The following is a 14,500-nucleotide window of genomic DNA, read 5'->3' as shown; positions in this document are numbered from 1 at the left end:
GAATTCACGTTTCTCAAGTGTAAACACCTGCATTTGATCCCAACAACATAAAAAACAAAAACCAAACAAAAATATGTAAGGGCTAGGGGAAGGTCTGACTTTTGTGTGGTAAAGTGAATGCCCTGCTTAAAAGTTGTGATTTCAAAAAGAAAACATCCAACCCCATCAGAAAATGGGCCAAAGAAATGAACAAAAACTTTCTCAAAGAAGAAATCCGAATGGCCAAACGACACATGAAAAAAATGCTCTTCATCACTAATCATCAGGGAGATGCAGAATAAAACAACAATGAGATACCACTTCACACCACAGAGACTGGCCCACATCCAAAAGAACAAAAGCAACCAGTATTCATGCGGTTGTGGGGAGAAAAGGACTCTCCTTCACTGCTGGTGGGAATGCTGACTGGTTCAGCCCTTTTGGAAAACAGTATGGACGCTTCTCAAAAAATTAGAAAATTGAGCTCCCATTTGAACCAGCAGTACCACTTCTGGGAATATATCTCAGAGATGCAAAATATTATAGTAGAAATGATGTCTCACCTATATGTTCATTGCAGTACTGTTTACAATAGCCAGAATCTAGAAAAATCCCCAGTGCCCGAGAACATATGACTGGTTAAAGAAACTCTGGTACATCTACACAACGCAATACTATGCAGCTGTTAGAAAAGATGAAGTCATGAAATTTGCATATAAGTGGATCAACATGGAGAGTGTCATGTTGAGTGAAATGAGTCAGAAAGAAAGAGACAGACATAAAAAGATTGCACTCATATGTGGAATATAAAGTAGCTGAAAGGTACAAGCTTGCAATGATGCAATTTCTGGCAGACATTTCTCTGGACTTAGTTACTAAAATACTGAAATACAGAAATCCAAAACCGTGCGGCTGCTAGTGCGGCTGCTTGACCTCATATCTCTTCATTCAGCAATGGAAAACAAATTATCAAATGCTTCCTTTTCAGCATGTCTGACTTTAGGGGGGAGAAACTCCAAATAATAATAGTGAGTTTTTTTTGTTGAAATATTGAATTTAATCAAAGTAAAGTGAAAGTAAAGTGAAATTTATCAGTTACACATGCGGGGTGGGGGGCTAGAGAGGTGGGGGGTGGGGGGAGGTAAGTAAAGTGAAATTTATTAGTTACACAGGCGGGGGGCTAAAGGTGGGGGGGCTAGGGGCGTGGGGGGGTTAGGGGTGTGGGGGTGCAGGGCGGAGCTATACTGGGATTCTTGGTGGTGGAATATGTGCACTGGTGAAGGGATGGGTATTCGAGCATTGTATAACTGAGATTTAAACCTGAAAACTTTGTAACTTTCCACATGGTGACTCAATAAAAAATTTAAAAAAAATGTTCAAAGTTCTTTAAGGTAAGCTTTTTTTTTTTAATAATTTATTTATTTTTAATTAGAGAATCACCGTGAGGGTACAGTTACAGATTTATACACTTTTGTGCTTATAATTCCCTCATACAAAGTTCGGGAACCCATCCCTTCACCAGTGCCCATTCTCCACTACCCGTAAACCCAGCGTCCCTCCCACCCTCCCCAATCCCATCTCCCCCCCCACCCCACCCTGCCACTGTGGCAGGGCATTCCCTTCTGTTCTCTCTCTCTAATTAGCTGTTGTGGTTTGCAATAAAGGTGTTGAGTGGCCGCTGTGCTCAGTCTCTAGCCCTCATTCAGCCCGCAACTCCCTTCCCCCACATGGCCTTCAACTACAATGTAGTTGGTGATCGCTTCTCTGAGTTGCTCTTTCCCCGGAACGTGAGGCCAGCCTCGAAGCCATGGGGTCAACCTCCTGGTACTTATTTCTACAGTTCTTGGGTATTAGTCTCCCACTCTGATATTCTATATATAAGGTAAGCTTTTTGACTGGCAGTTTCACATCTAATATTCAGATACTGAATCTCTGTTGAATATATGTGAAATCTACAAACAGAAAGTTTCCAAATAATAATGGACCCATCTAGTGGACCCAGGATGCTGACAGGTCAACAGCACAACCTTTACCATTTCAAACAGAAAATGACAGCAACAACCTCTAAATAATAGGTTAAATGATTCTAATCTTACCTTGTTTCACACTATCAAAACAAATTATCACAGTAAATTTTCCTACAATCATACCAGAGTAACTTTGCCTCTCCTACCCCAAAATTTATAGATCATCAAGACAGAGATGAACTTAAGCACCTAAACCTAATCTTTGTCAATGTATGGCAGAGTATAAATTCTACTGCATCACAGAATAGTCTTCTTTAGGAAGAAAACTCATCTCATTTTCACCTCGTAACTTTCAACAGGCTATACATAATTGACATTAAGTAACATTTTTACCTTCTAATCCCAAGTAATCAAAAAATTAGTGATTTATTTTCTCTTCCTTAGAAGTGGAGAAAGATGTTCACAAAGGGAGGAAAACAGTCATGATAACAAGTTTTTATTACTAACAGGAAAAGATGGGGGGGGGAATCTCTCCACAGGTTAACAAACTCAACAAACATTAAAAGGACAGGAGGTAATGAAACATTATTACTCATTTCAAAACTCTTAATTTAGTATTCCCCAAAAGCTATTCTGCATGGTAGTCTTAGATCTACTATTTACCTCTGAATGCTACATCACCATCCGAGTTTTATTTAACACCAACCTGGATCCCATCTACTGGAATTCTACTGAATGGATACTAGAATATATTCTTTATAAGATGTGCATTCAATGAAATTATGTTTGATGAACACATCAGACATAAAAACCCCCTTTCACTAATGTTTTAATAAGATATCCACTGATGCAACTGTTGCTCACCACAACATTAAAATATATACCAGACAGCACTATCTTTTATCATCATTATTTCATTTCTACATGCAAGAAAACAGATGATTAGGACATAAAAATATTTGCCAAGGTTAATTAATAAAGATGGGATACACCGAGGATTTCAATTTCCAGTCCATCATTTAACTAGCTATCTGACAGCTTCTTGAATTGAGTCAACATTTTTGTTCTTTCTGTGACAATAAAATAATCAAAAACAATCTCATCACGTATCAAACACAAAGGATTCTCAACAATGAGTATCAAATCACTTATGACATCACTGTCACTGTCACTGTCATCCCGTTGCTCATCGATTTGTTCGAGCGGGCACCAGTAACGTCTCTCATTGAGAGACTTATTGTTACTGTCTTTGGCATATCCAATACGCACGGGTAGCTTGCCAGGCTCTGCAGTCACAATCAACAACACACAAGAAAAACCACACTTGTTTATATGTGAGTTCCTGCTCCAGAAGCTTCCAAAATAAGAAGGTTGATTTCAGAGTCATGCTGACAGAGAGAGAGCGTGCATATGTGTGTGTATGTCTGTGTGTGTTTATGTTTTACTGCGTAAGAAAATGTGTGAGTCTCTAAAGAAGGAGGAGTAGGAGTACTGGGGACTAAGAACACTCTGAAAAATGATAAAGCTTTACTTCTAAAGCTTATCTTTAAGTTTAGTATGATGAACAGTGTTAACAAGATGGCAAATAGGAGGTACATGCTGCTACTTTACCACCTCCACAGCTCTGGCAGCATGACTATTACAGCAGACTACTCTCTACTAAAAGTGAAGGCTGTACATACGGCTCATGTATAAAGCTCAATTCAAGAAGAAATTAAAAAAAAATCTATATATCACTTTTGTATCAAAGTGATCTGTACATAAAATTTGGAAATGACTAAAGAAAAAAGTGAAGCTTATCCAGTTTTCCTACAAACACACAAAAAAGGAGATAAAGGAATCATTTTTTTTCCCCCTTGATAACATAAGAAACTTTAGACTTAAATACATTTGAGGAACAGAAATGGTGAATTTCTTTTTAAATGGAACATAATAATACTCACTTGCTTTCCTCATCCAAAAGATGGAGCAGTCCTGTTGGCTTCTTACTAATAAGATTTATGCAACAGGTATTATCAATATAGTCTATATTATGCCAACTGATACCTTCAGTTCTATAGTCCTCCTAGGAAATAATAAATTAACAGTTTATTCAGCTTGCAAAAAGTAACTGGCATATGGAAACAAGGACTAAGAATTTTTTGCCAGTCTTAATAGTCAAAACTTTCTCTTTAAATCACCAAACTACATCACGGAACAGTATGTAATTTCTGTCAGAAAAATCTTGATGTCATATGTCAGATTTCTTTACAAAGTATATACAGCTATATAAGTTTGGTTTGTGTCCAACTTGTGATACCTCTCATCAAAACTTAGGGCTGGCTTTGTTGCAATGAACTATCTAATGAACACTATGGAAAAATAGAAAAAGAAGACATCTCTCCCACATGACTATAAGCAATCAAAATTACTAAGTATTTTCTCTATTTTATATACATACACATATATATTCAATTTATTCATTCAACTACATCAGTTACTTCCATTTTTTGGTCATTAAAAATAAAGCCTACATAAATATTAATGCATAGCATTTTTAGTATCCCTACATGTTATTTTGAGACTGAAGCCCTGGGTAATAACTACATGTGCAAAACTTTGGTAGATATTGCTAACTTCCAAAATCAGTTGCACCAATTTATGCATCCAATATCTCTATGTATAGGACATCTCTGTACACAGTATCTCTATTACTTGTACGACAAGTGTTTTCATTGTAGGGAATTCCCAAGGACATTTCACTGTGGTTTTTTTTTTTGTTTTTTTTTTTTGCTTTTTTTGGGTCACGCCCAGCGATGCTCAGAGGTCACTCCTGGCTTTGCACTCAGGAATTGCTCCTGGCAGTGCTTGGGGGACCATATGGGATGCCGGGGATCGAACCCGGGTCAGCCGCGTACAAGGCAAACGCCCTACCCGCTGTGCTATCGCTCCGGGCCCTCACTGTGGTTTTAATTCTAATTTCCCTGATGCTTAATAAGCAAAATTCTTTCCTTAAGTTTACTGCCAATTTGGATTCTCTGACATGTCTACGTTCATAATAAAAACTTTTCAGAAGGAACCAGGGAGACAGCTTAGTGATCAGGGGCTTACACCTGACATGCCCAGATGGTTCCTAGTATCAAATTCCCAAGCCAAACATTGAATTGTCTAGTCCGGGCCTGGAACCATTCTTAGATGACCCCAGGCCCTATGAATATAGCTTTAGAGGTCTGAAAATCAAAACGTTTAAAAGCTTTCAGAAAAGTTTGACTTTTCTATTGGGGAAAGAAGGTGCGGAATGTTGGGGGTGTCGCAAGTAGTGTTCAATGGATCCAATGGCCACTCCTGTGACCACTGGCAAACCGGGCCACACAGCTGAATGCTAAAACCTGAATGCAGTACTGCTGAAAGGTGTTTGAGTGATACTGGCTGGGGTTAAGGATAGAACCAGTTTTGTACTATCAATATAGCCCCAATCTTCTCATTTTCCCTTTTATGGGGAAATTTTGGGACCATACCCAGTGGTCTCAAGAGCTGTTACTGTCTCTGTGCTCATGACTGACCTCTGGTGGTACTCAAGGGACGTTATGTGGTGCTGGGGATTAGAACCATGTTGGTGGGATGCAAGATAATACAGGGTCAAGTGCTTTACACCCTGTATTATCTCTCTGGCTCCCACCCCAACCTGTTCTTTTTCTTTTTGGGGGGCTTTTGGTTTTGACTTTTAATTTTTTTTGTTTTGTATTTCTCTTTGAGTCACACCTGGCAATGCACAGGAGTTACCTCCTGGTTTTGCACTCAGGAATTACTCCTGGCAGTGCTCAGGAGACCATATGGAATGCTGGGAACCGAACCCAGGTCGGCCGGGTGCAAGGCAAACGCGCTACCTGCTGTGCTATTGCTCCAGGCCCCCAATCTGTTCTTAATCACAGAGAAAGAGTATTCAGTTTGTTTGCAATAAGAATAATACTAGCTTTAGGTTTCTGTAAATGTTCTCTATCAGAAAATTCCCTTCTATACTCATTTTGCTAAGAGATTATTTTTAACCATAAATTGATATTTAATTTTATCAAGTAATTTTAATTTCTATTAAGATCATAATGAGTTTCTTCATCTTTTCTGCAAAAAAAATGGCTGATGGCTAGAGAACTCTTCTTGTTCCTGACTATTATCCTTTATCTATACCTTGCTAGATTTAGTTTGCTAATATTTAAATTATTTAAATTTCTGTTTATAGGTAAAACTGATCTTAATTTCCACTTCTAACAATATGATTGACAGACTTGAGTGCCATATTATCCTGGTTCCCTAAGATGCAATGAGAACTGTCTCCTCTTTTTTCTGTGCCACGTAAAAATTTACATCAAACTAATCTCTTCTTTCCATAGAGGTAGAACTCCTTGAAGGACTTGTTGTGGCTTACATGTTCTTTATGGAAATTCTTTTAGGTACAAATTTCTTTATTAGCTAAATTACTAAATTTTGTATTTCTTCTACATTAATTCTGAAAAGTTTTTATATCATTTGACAAAGTCTACAATGGACACAAAGTTGTTGAGTGTATTTTATTATTTCTGATTTTTTTTAATATGTACAAGATCAATAACATTATTCTTTATCACTGTTTCTGGTTAATCATGTCCCTGTGTTTTTAGTATGAATTTCTTGAGAATCTTTATCATTGTTATTAGTCATTTCAAAACATATCTTTAGACTTAATTATCCTCTCCAAATTGTAAAACCTCTCTTATTTGAAGACTTCAAATATATTTTGTTCACGTTTTTGCTTTTTTTTTTTTTTTTTGGCTTTTCTGGGTCACACCTGGCAATGCACAGGGGCCACTCCTGGCTCTGCACTCAGGAATTACCCCTGGCGGTGCTCAGGGGACCATATGGGATGCTGGGAATCGAACCCAGGTCGGCCACGTGCAAGGCAAACGCCCTCCCCGCTGTGCTATCTCTCCAGCCCCTTGTTCACGTTTTTAAGTGTTCTCCAAGGCAAAACTGGTCAACCTGATTGACGTCACTGAAAGTGGAATAAGCAAGAGAAAACTTAATGAACTTTCCTATTTTTATCTTAAATGCCTGCCTCACTGGCACTTGGTTAAGATATTAATGAATCTATGACCTGAATAATTCTAAGCAATGAAAGAAAGTAAGAAGGCAACAGTATTATAAATGCAATGGAAAATGTACTTTCAGATCACAGAAACCTCTTCTGATCTGTCTCATTCCACTTTACCTCTGCCAATACCTTGATTCAAAACACAATCATGTATTAATACTTCAAATGGCTCATATGCTATCTCCTTTCTTCTTCGACCTTTTAGTTTCAAATCCCCTGCTAAATATACATTAAATAGTTCATTTTCTAAAAGAAAATTCTAATCTTTTCTGCATCGCAGGTTAAAACGTTTATTGGTCTAGATGCATTTTAAGTCAATGTCATTGTTATTTTAAAATATAAATCTTAGGGACCAGAGAGATAGTACAGTGGGTAAGGAACATGCCATGCATGCAGCTGATCTGCATTTGATCTCCAGCACTGCATGTAGTCCTCTGAGCCCACCAGGAATGATCCCTGAGCACAGAGCCAGGAGTAAATCCTGAGCACAGCTGAGTGTGGCCCAAAAAAACAAAATAATAAATTTTGGAAATACCTCTAAACTATTTGTTCCTTTATTTCCTTATTCCTTTATGAATACCTCTAAACCTAGTTTTTAATTTTTTAATTTTAAAAGTTAAATAAATATATCTTCTGAAGGTTTGTCACAAACAAAAAGTGTGGATGTTTTTGAGGAAAGGATTACTGGGAGGGTGGAAGATTAAATGCAATTAGATACTCACTTGCTCCAATTTAAAGATATGCTGATTAAAGTAATGTTGTAAACGCTCATTAGCAAAATTAATACAGAATTGTTCAAAGCTGTTATTTTCATAATCTTCAAACCCAAAAATATCAAGAACACCGATGGACAAAGTCTGTAAAACATAAAGAATCATATGATTTTAAAATGATGCCCAAATGTATTTATTAAATATCCACAACATAAATAATAAAGTATTTAAAGTTCTTCTACAGCAGTAGGGGCCCAGTGTTCAATCAAAATAAACCACAAAAGTCACTTTTTATCTTCTCTTCATGTTTTTCTTTTTTATCCTAAGGATAAAAATAAATCCAAAGATCATAGATTATGTTATAGAAATATACAAATATGAATTAGTGGCCTGCTAATCCCAGAAGTCCCTTAACTCCAAAACCCAAAAAGGCATAAAAATAACAAGAGGGATATCAAAATGTTACTTAGGGACCAGAGAAACAGTATAAGAAATAAGGCATGTAGTTGACCCCAGTGAATCCCTGGCACTACTTATGGTCCCCAGAGCACTCTTCTGGATACTACCAAGGATTACTCCTGAGTCCAGAGCCAGGAATAACACCTGAGTACTGGTAGGTATGGCCCAAACCTGTTCCATCCTAAAAATGTTATTTAAGGCAATTCAACTCCTGGAAATATACCCCAAATGGCCAAAAGCACAATTCAGAAAAGACATCTGCACTCCTATGTTCATTGCAGTACTATTCACAACAGTCAAATTTTGGAAAAAATCCAAATGCCCAAAATAAAGAATAAAGAAAGGATAAGAAACTATGGTACATATACACAAAAAGATGAAACCATGCAATTGGCTATTATGCGGATGGATCATGTTGAGTGAAATCAGTCAAGTGGGAGAGTTAAATCACTCAGAATGCTCTTCCTCATATGTGGGACCTAAAGAAACTTCCTAAGGAAATATCAAAATACCCTAAGGCAATGTAAACGAAGAACACAAGAAGAGCACAACCTTCTTCAGCAAGAAGCTTGCCACTGAGCCAGGGGTGTTGTTGCTGGTGGTGGTGGGGTGTGTATGGGGTGGGGGGGAGGCGTGTCACTGAAGCAGGGGGTGTTGGTGGTGGTGTGAGGGAGAAGGAGAGCAGGGGAGTGCAGGGAATACGAGGAAGAAACACTAGAAAGACTACAGAAGGGACTAGAGGAGCCTGCCACAGAGGTAGGCTGGCTGAGGGTGGGAGGGAAACTGGGGACATTGTGGAGGGCAGTGGACACTGGCGAAGGGATTGATGTTAGAATATTGCATGCCTGAAACTCAATCACAAATGTCTTTGTAACTTTATAATTCATGATAATTCGATAACTAATATTTTTTTTAAATGTTACTTAAGGGAAAAGAGGTAGGGCATTTGCCCTGCACATGGCCAGCCTGGGTTCAATCCCTGGTATTCCATATGGTCCCCCTGAGTCCCACCAGGAGTGATCCCTGAGTTTAGAGCCAGGAATAAGCCCAGAGCACTGTCAGATGTGGCCCAAAATCAGTAACAAAAAAATGTTATTTAACTGAAGATCTTGGTTGCCCCTGGTTATGTCAAATTGGCCATGTAATTTTTCTATCTGACTTCTATATCCTAATAGATTTCTTCTTCTTTAAGAACTTCTTAGTATGTATGTTTAATCAAGTTAGGAATAAAATTAGCATCAAAATATGTACTTTCTTAAGGTAACAATTTTAAAACTTTAATTTTAAAAACAGGTACAACACCTACACAATGAAGTACTATACAGCAGTTAAGAAAAATGAAGTCATGAAACTTGCTTATAAATGGATGGACATGGACAGTATCATGCTGAATGAAATCAGTCAGATGGAGGACACACATAAAATTATTGTACTCATTTGTGGGATATAAAAATTATAATAAAAACTATGAGACTAATACCCAAGGACAGTAGAAACAAGGGCCATGAGGATTGGTTCACAGTTGGAAGCCTCTCTCAAGTGCTGGGGGAGAAGGAGCAAAGACAATTGGGATAGAGGAGGGACCACTATGACAAGGACAGTTGGAAAAGATGACTCTGGATAAAGTAAAGGAAAAGTAGGTAAAGGACCAAAAAAGATAACCTCTCAGTATCTGTATTGCAAAATCATAATGCCCCAAAGGGGTGAGAGGGGGAGAAGAGAGAGAGAGAGGTGCCTGCCATAGAGACAGGCTGGGGGTGTGGGGGAGAACAGTAGCAAAAAGGCAAAGGGATACTGGGGACATTGGTGGTGGGAAATGTATAATGGTGGACACTGGTGAAGGTATTGAAGATGGAACATTGTATAACTGAAACCAAATCACGACCACTTTGTAACTGTGTATCTCATAATGATTCAACTTAAAAAATTAAAAATAAAAATAGGTACAAGGCTTGCAGTATTACACAATTTTTAAAATGATTATTCCAATAAAGTCTCTTATTCATCTTTAATGTACTCCCTAAAGTCAACACTCAAATCTTTTAGCTGTTTAGTTAGTATGGGCTATTACAACACATCAACGCTTATTCTTCTATTTCTTGATATTTTACCTCTAGAAATTACCTTTCATTAACTTATTATGAATAATAGGAGTTTAGCTCTGATGTCCTCAAATCAATAATCTTCTCACTACTCAATTTACTCCATTTTACAAGTTTGTGTAAAACTTTGTCATTTAATTAAGTCATAAATTTTAAATTCTTAACAGTATTATTTAAGTCTCTACTAATTCAAAGACCTCATTAAAAATTAAAAGTAGGGGCTGGAGCGATAGCACAGCCGGTAGGGCGTTTGCCTTGCACACGGCTGACCCGGGTTTGATTCCCAGCGTCCCACATGGTCCCCTGAGCACCACCAGGAGTGATTCTTGAGTGCAGAACCAAAAGTAATCCCTGAGTATTGCTGGGTGTGACCCAAAAAGCAAAAAAATAAAATAAAATAAACAACTAAAAGTAATGACCTTCAAAAATAAACTAACCCTGGGACCGGAGCGACAGTACAGCAGGTAGGGCATTTGCCTTGCATGCGGTTGACCCATATTTGATACCCAGCATTCGATATGGTCCCCCCAGTACCACCAGGAGTAATTCCTGAGTGCAGTGCCAGGAGGAACCCCTGAGCATCGCTGGGTGTGACCCAGAAAGCAAAAAGAAAAAAAATCAAAAACAAAAACTAATTCTGTAATTTAGATGAGAATTACAAATAATTTTTTTAATGTGGGCTTACACAAATAAAACATTATAAGTTAATGTTACAGCACTTTATACTTAAGACAGTAGGATTAAATTATAAAAATTATTCTTAAAATATTCCAGAAAAACTGTGAGGAAACAATAAATAAAACAAGAAAACAGAAATAAAATCTAAATAAAAATAAACAAAACAGTAAATAGAAAAAAGAAAATAAAAACAAGAAAATAGGAACAATTATCTAAAATCAGCCACATCATTAGGGATTTGAAATCTACTACATTAAAAAACAAGTTCCTGGGGCTGGAGCAATAGCACAGCAGGTAGGGCGTTTGCCTTGCACATGGCCAACCTGGGTTCGATTCCCAGCACCCCATATGGTCCCCTGAACACCACCAGGAGTAATTCCTGAGTACAAAGCCAGGAATAACCTCTGTGCATTGCCAGGTGTGACCCAAAAAGCAAAAAAAAACAAAAACCAAAAAACAAGTTCCTGATGAATAAAAACCTAGACCTAAGATTTTTCACCCTTAAAAGTATGAGAATAAGTATTTTATGATATTAGAATAGGAGGGAAAAGAATGAACAAAAAATATATAACAAAATAATAAAGAGTACAAATAAAGAAAATATGAAACTTGACTTTCACCAATCATTGAAAAGACTGATAATAAAATGGTAAAGTTTCCTTCTCTGGTTGGCAGATAAAAATGAACAAAGGTGAGGGAAACAGACACTTGCACATACCACTGGTGAAAATGTAATCTTTTCAAAGAAAAGCAATTTGACATTGGTTACCATAATTTTATGTAGCGAGTGAAGGTTCCCCTGGCAATGCTTGGGGGACTGACCATATGTGGTGCCTGAGTCTGAACTGGATATATGAAAGGAAAGCATTTTAATCCCTGTACTGTCTTCTCTCTGTTCCCCAGACTTTTATGTATATTGGTTTCGGGGACAACACTTGGCAGTGATGGGGACTACTCCCAGGTCTGAGCTTGGGGGACCATGCAATGCTGGAGATCAAACTATAATCAACTGTTTGCAAGGCAAGCAAATTAAACTCTGTGCCCTGTCACTGTCACTGTCATCCCATTGCTCATCGATTTGCTCAAGCGGGCACCAAGAATATCTCCATTGTGAGACTTGTTACTGTATCTGGCATATCAAATACGCCATGGGTAGCTTGCCAGGCTCCGCCGAGCCAGCAAGATACTGTCAGTAGCTAGCTGGGCTCTCCAGAGGGGCGAAAGAACCGAACCCAGGTCAGCCACGTGCAAGGCAAACGCCCTACCCACTGTGCTATTCCTCCACTACATTTAAAAGTTTAAACTCTGTACCAATGTCTCCAAAACTTAAAAACATACAAATTAAGTCCAGTAATTCCTTTTTGAGGATTTTGTTCTAGAGAAATGTAAAGAAAGATCAATTAAAACATTTGCAATTAAAATTTAAATTTTATGAATGGAGCTGTAACAAGTATTTTTCGCAGTTCCATTTGTAAATAGACCAAATACATTTTTTTCAAGAGGAGGGGTGCCTCCAAAGCAGTGCCCAGCAGCCTGTGGACCACTTCCAGGAGTTTTCAGCCAACTGGCCAGTGGTTCATTATGAGGGTGGAAGATGTGGTATTGCTTGGATCTATAGCGTCAGTTGGGGACCTTCACAGTATTTGAGACCTCCAGAATAATACCTGGTGATGGTTCAGGGAACATATATGCCAGGGTTCAAAACAAGGTCAGCCACTATATCGCTGGTGTTTAATTCCAATAAATTAAACACCATGTAGTCATACTATATACAATTACAAAGTTACTAAAAATAATAAAATCAATGCATTTTAAGATATACAACATACTTTAGAAACAATACACACAGCAGTATTATTTGTGAAAGAAAATCTGTATAAGTACAATTGTATAAAACTGAGAGGCCGCTAAGTGTGGTCACTCGACCTCATACCTCTTCATCCTCAGCAATGGAAAACAAATTATCTAATGCTTCCTTTTCAGCAGGTCTGACTTTAGGGGAGAGACTCTCCAAACAATAATAGTGAGTTTTGTTGAAATATTGTATGCAATCAAAGTGAAAGTAAAGTGAAATTTATTAGTTACACAAGCGAGGGGGGGGGGGGGCTAAGGGTGGGGGGGCTCGGGGCGTGGGGGGGTTAGGGGTGTGGGGGGGCGGGGTGGAGCTATACTGGGATTCTTGGTGGTGGAATATGAGCACTGGTGAAGGGATGGGTATTCGAGCATTGTATAACTGAGATTTAAACCTGAAAACTTTGTAACTTACCACAGGGTGACTCAATAAAAAATTTTAAAAAATTTAAAAAAAAAAGAAAAAAAAAGTACAATTGTATATACATCTGTAAATACACAGAAAAAAATTCCAGGAAGAATATAGAAAAACGGCTATGGTAATAAAAATAGAAATCAGGAGGGAATAATAAACAAAATTATATTACTTATTACTCTATATAATTCTGCTTTAGATTTCATAACTAATCATTTTACTAAAAGCTTTTAGAGAAAAATAACAATAACTTAATGCATATATATACCTTGGTATTTTGCTCCAAATCTTTACTATTCAGAAGTGCATGATTAATTCGAAAAACAATCCAGTCAAAAAGGGCACTATATAAAGACTTCGCCATAGAATTCCTCACTGTCACAGCCTTAAAAAAAAAAAGTTTATGAGTACAGCATAATTAGTAATAATCTCACCAAAATACAAAGAGTCACATAGACATTTGTCATATACAATTTTAAAGAAAACAAATGTATTATCCTGAACTAGAATTAGATACCAATTTCTCTTCAATGTAAATAGTCTTCAGCTAAAGTTTTCTATAGGTAGGTTATATTACTTTAGTCAACTCAGAAAAATTAAGCTAAAATTCTCATGAAAGATCAAAGACAAACTGTAGGTCCCTCAGAACATTTTCCTTTGGGGGCTGGATCAATAGCACTGCAGGTCAGGCATTTGCCCAGGTTCAACCCCAACATCCCATATGGTTCCTCAAGCTCACGAGGAGGGATCTCTGAGCACAGAGTCAGGTGTATCACTGGGTGTAGCCCAAAAATTCAACAACAAGAAACATTACCCTGTCTTAAATAATGTTTTGACAGTGTAGTGAGTCAAACCCAGGTCCTCAAACATGTGCATCAATATCAGATCCCCAAACCTCAGTTCAAAATATTTTTAACTGCAAATTGTGAAATAAAGTTTACAAATAATAATTAACAATATAATAAATAAATTAATTAATAATAAAGTTTACAAAGCAATGAACTTTAGGAATAACTATGTAATTTTAATAATTCTCTTAAAAATGATAACATTACAGTATTCCTGTTTATATTCCTCAGCTTCTAACCGCAGTAATCGCTAGCATTTCTCTATCCACAGAGTAGTTAATTCTTCATTATGGAGTTAAGCAATTTAGTTTTTTTGAAACTCAACCTTTCCCCCACTTAATTCAAACTATCTGCTCAAATTTTTTATGAATCTAAAAAAAAAGT

The 14,500-nt window shown here is 37.4% G+C and overlaps 1 protein-coding gene across 5 annotated transcripts in view; it reads right to left on the bottom strand.

Moving 5' to 3' along the window:
- Positions 1-14,500, bottom strand: part of MYO9A (myosin IXA) — a 228,476-nt gene that overhangs the window by 115,333 nt on the left and 98,643 nt on the right. For all 5 annotated transcript variants that reach the window (XM_055132922.1, XM_055132923.1, XM_055132924.1 and 2 more), the window contains exons 10-12: positions 13,537-13,653; positions 7,773-7,907; positions 3,890-4,011 (exon numbers count right to left, since the gene is read on the bottom strand). In XM_055132922.1, the coding sequence (XP_054988897.1) occupies positions 3,890-4,011; positions 7,773-7,907; positions 13,537-13,653 (374 nt within the window). The remainder of the gene's footprint in view (positions 1-3,889; positions 4,012-7,772; positions 7,908-13,536; positions 13,654-14,500) is intronic.

This window comes from Sorex araneus, chromosome 3, assembly GCF_027595985.1.
Source record: "Sorex araneus isolate mSorAra2 chromosome 3, mSorAra2.pri, whole genome shotgun sequence".
Classification (NCBI taxonomy): domain Eukaryota; kingdom Metazoa; phylum Chordata; class Mammalia; order Eulipotyphla; family Soricidae; genus Sorex; species Sorex araneus.
The sequence above is the reverse complement of the archived record's forward strand: the minus strand, read 5'-3'. Positions and strand labels throughout refer to the sequence as shown.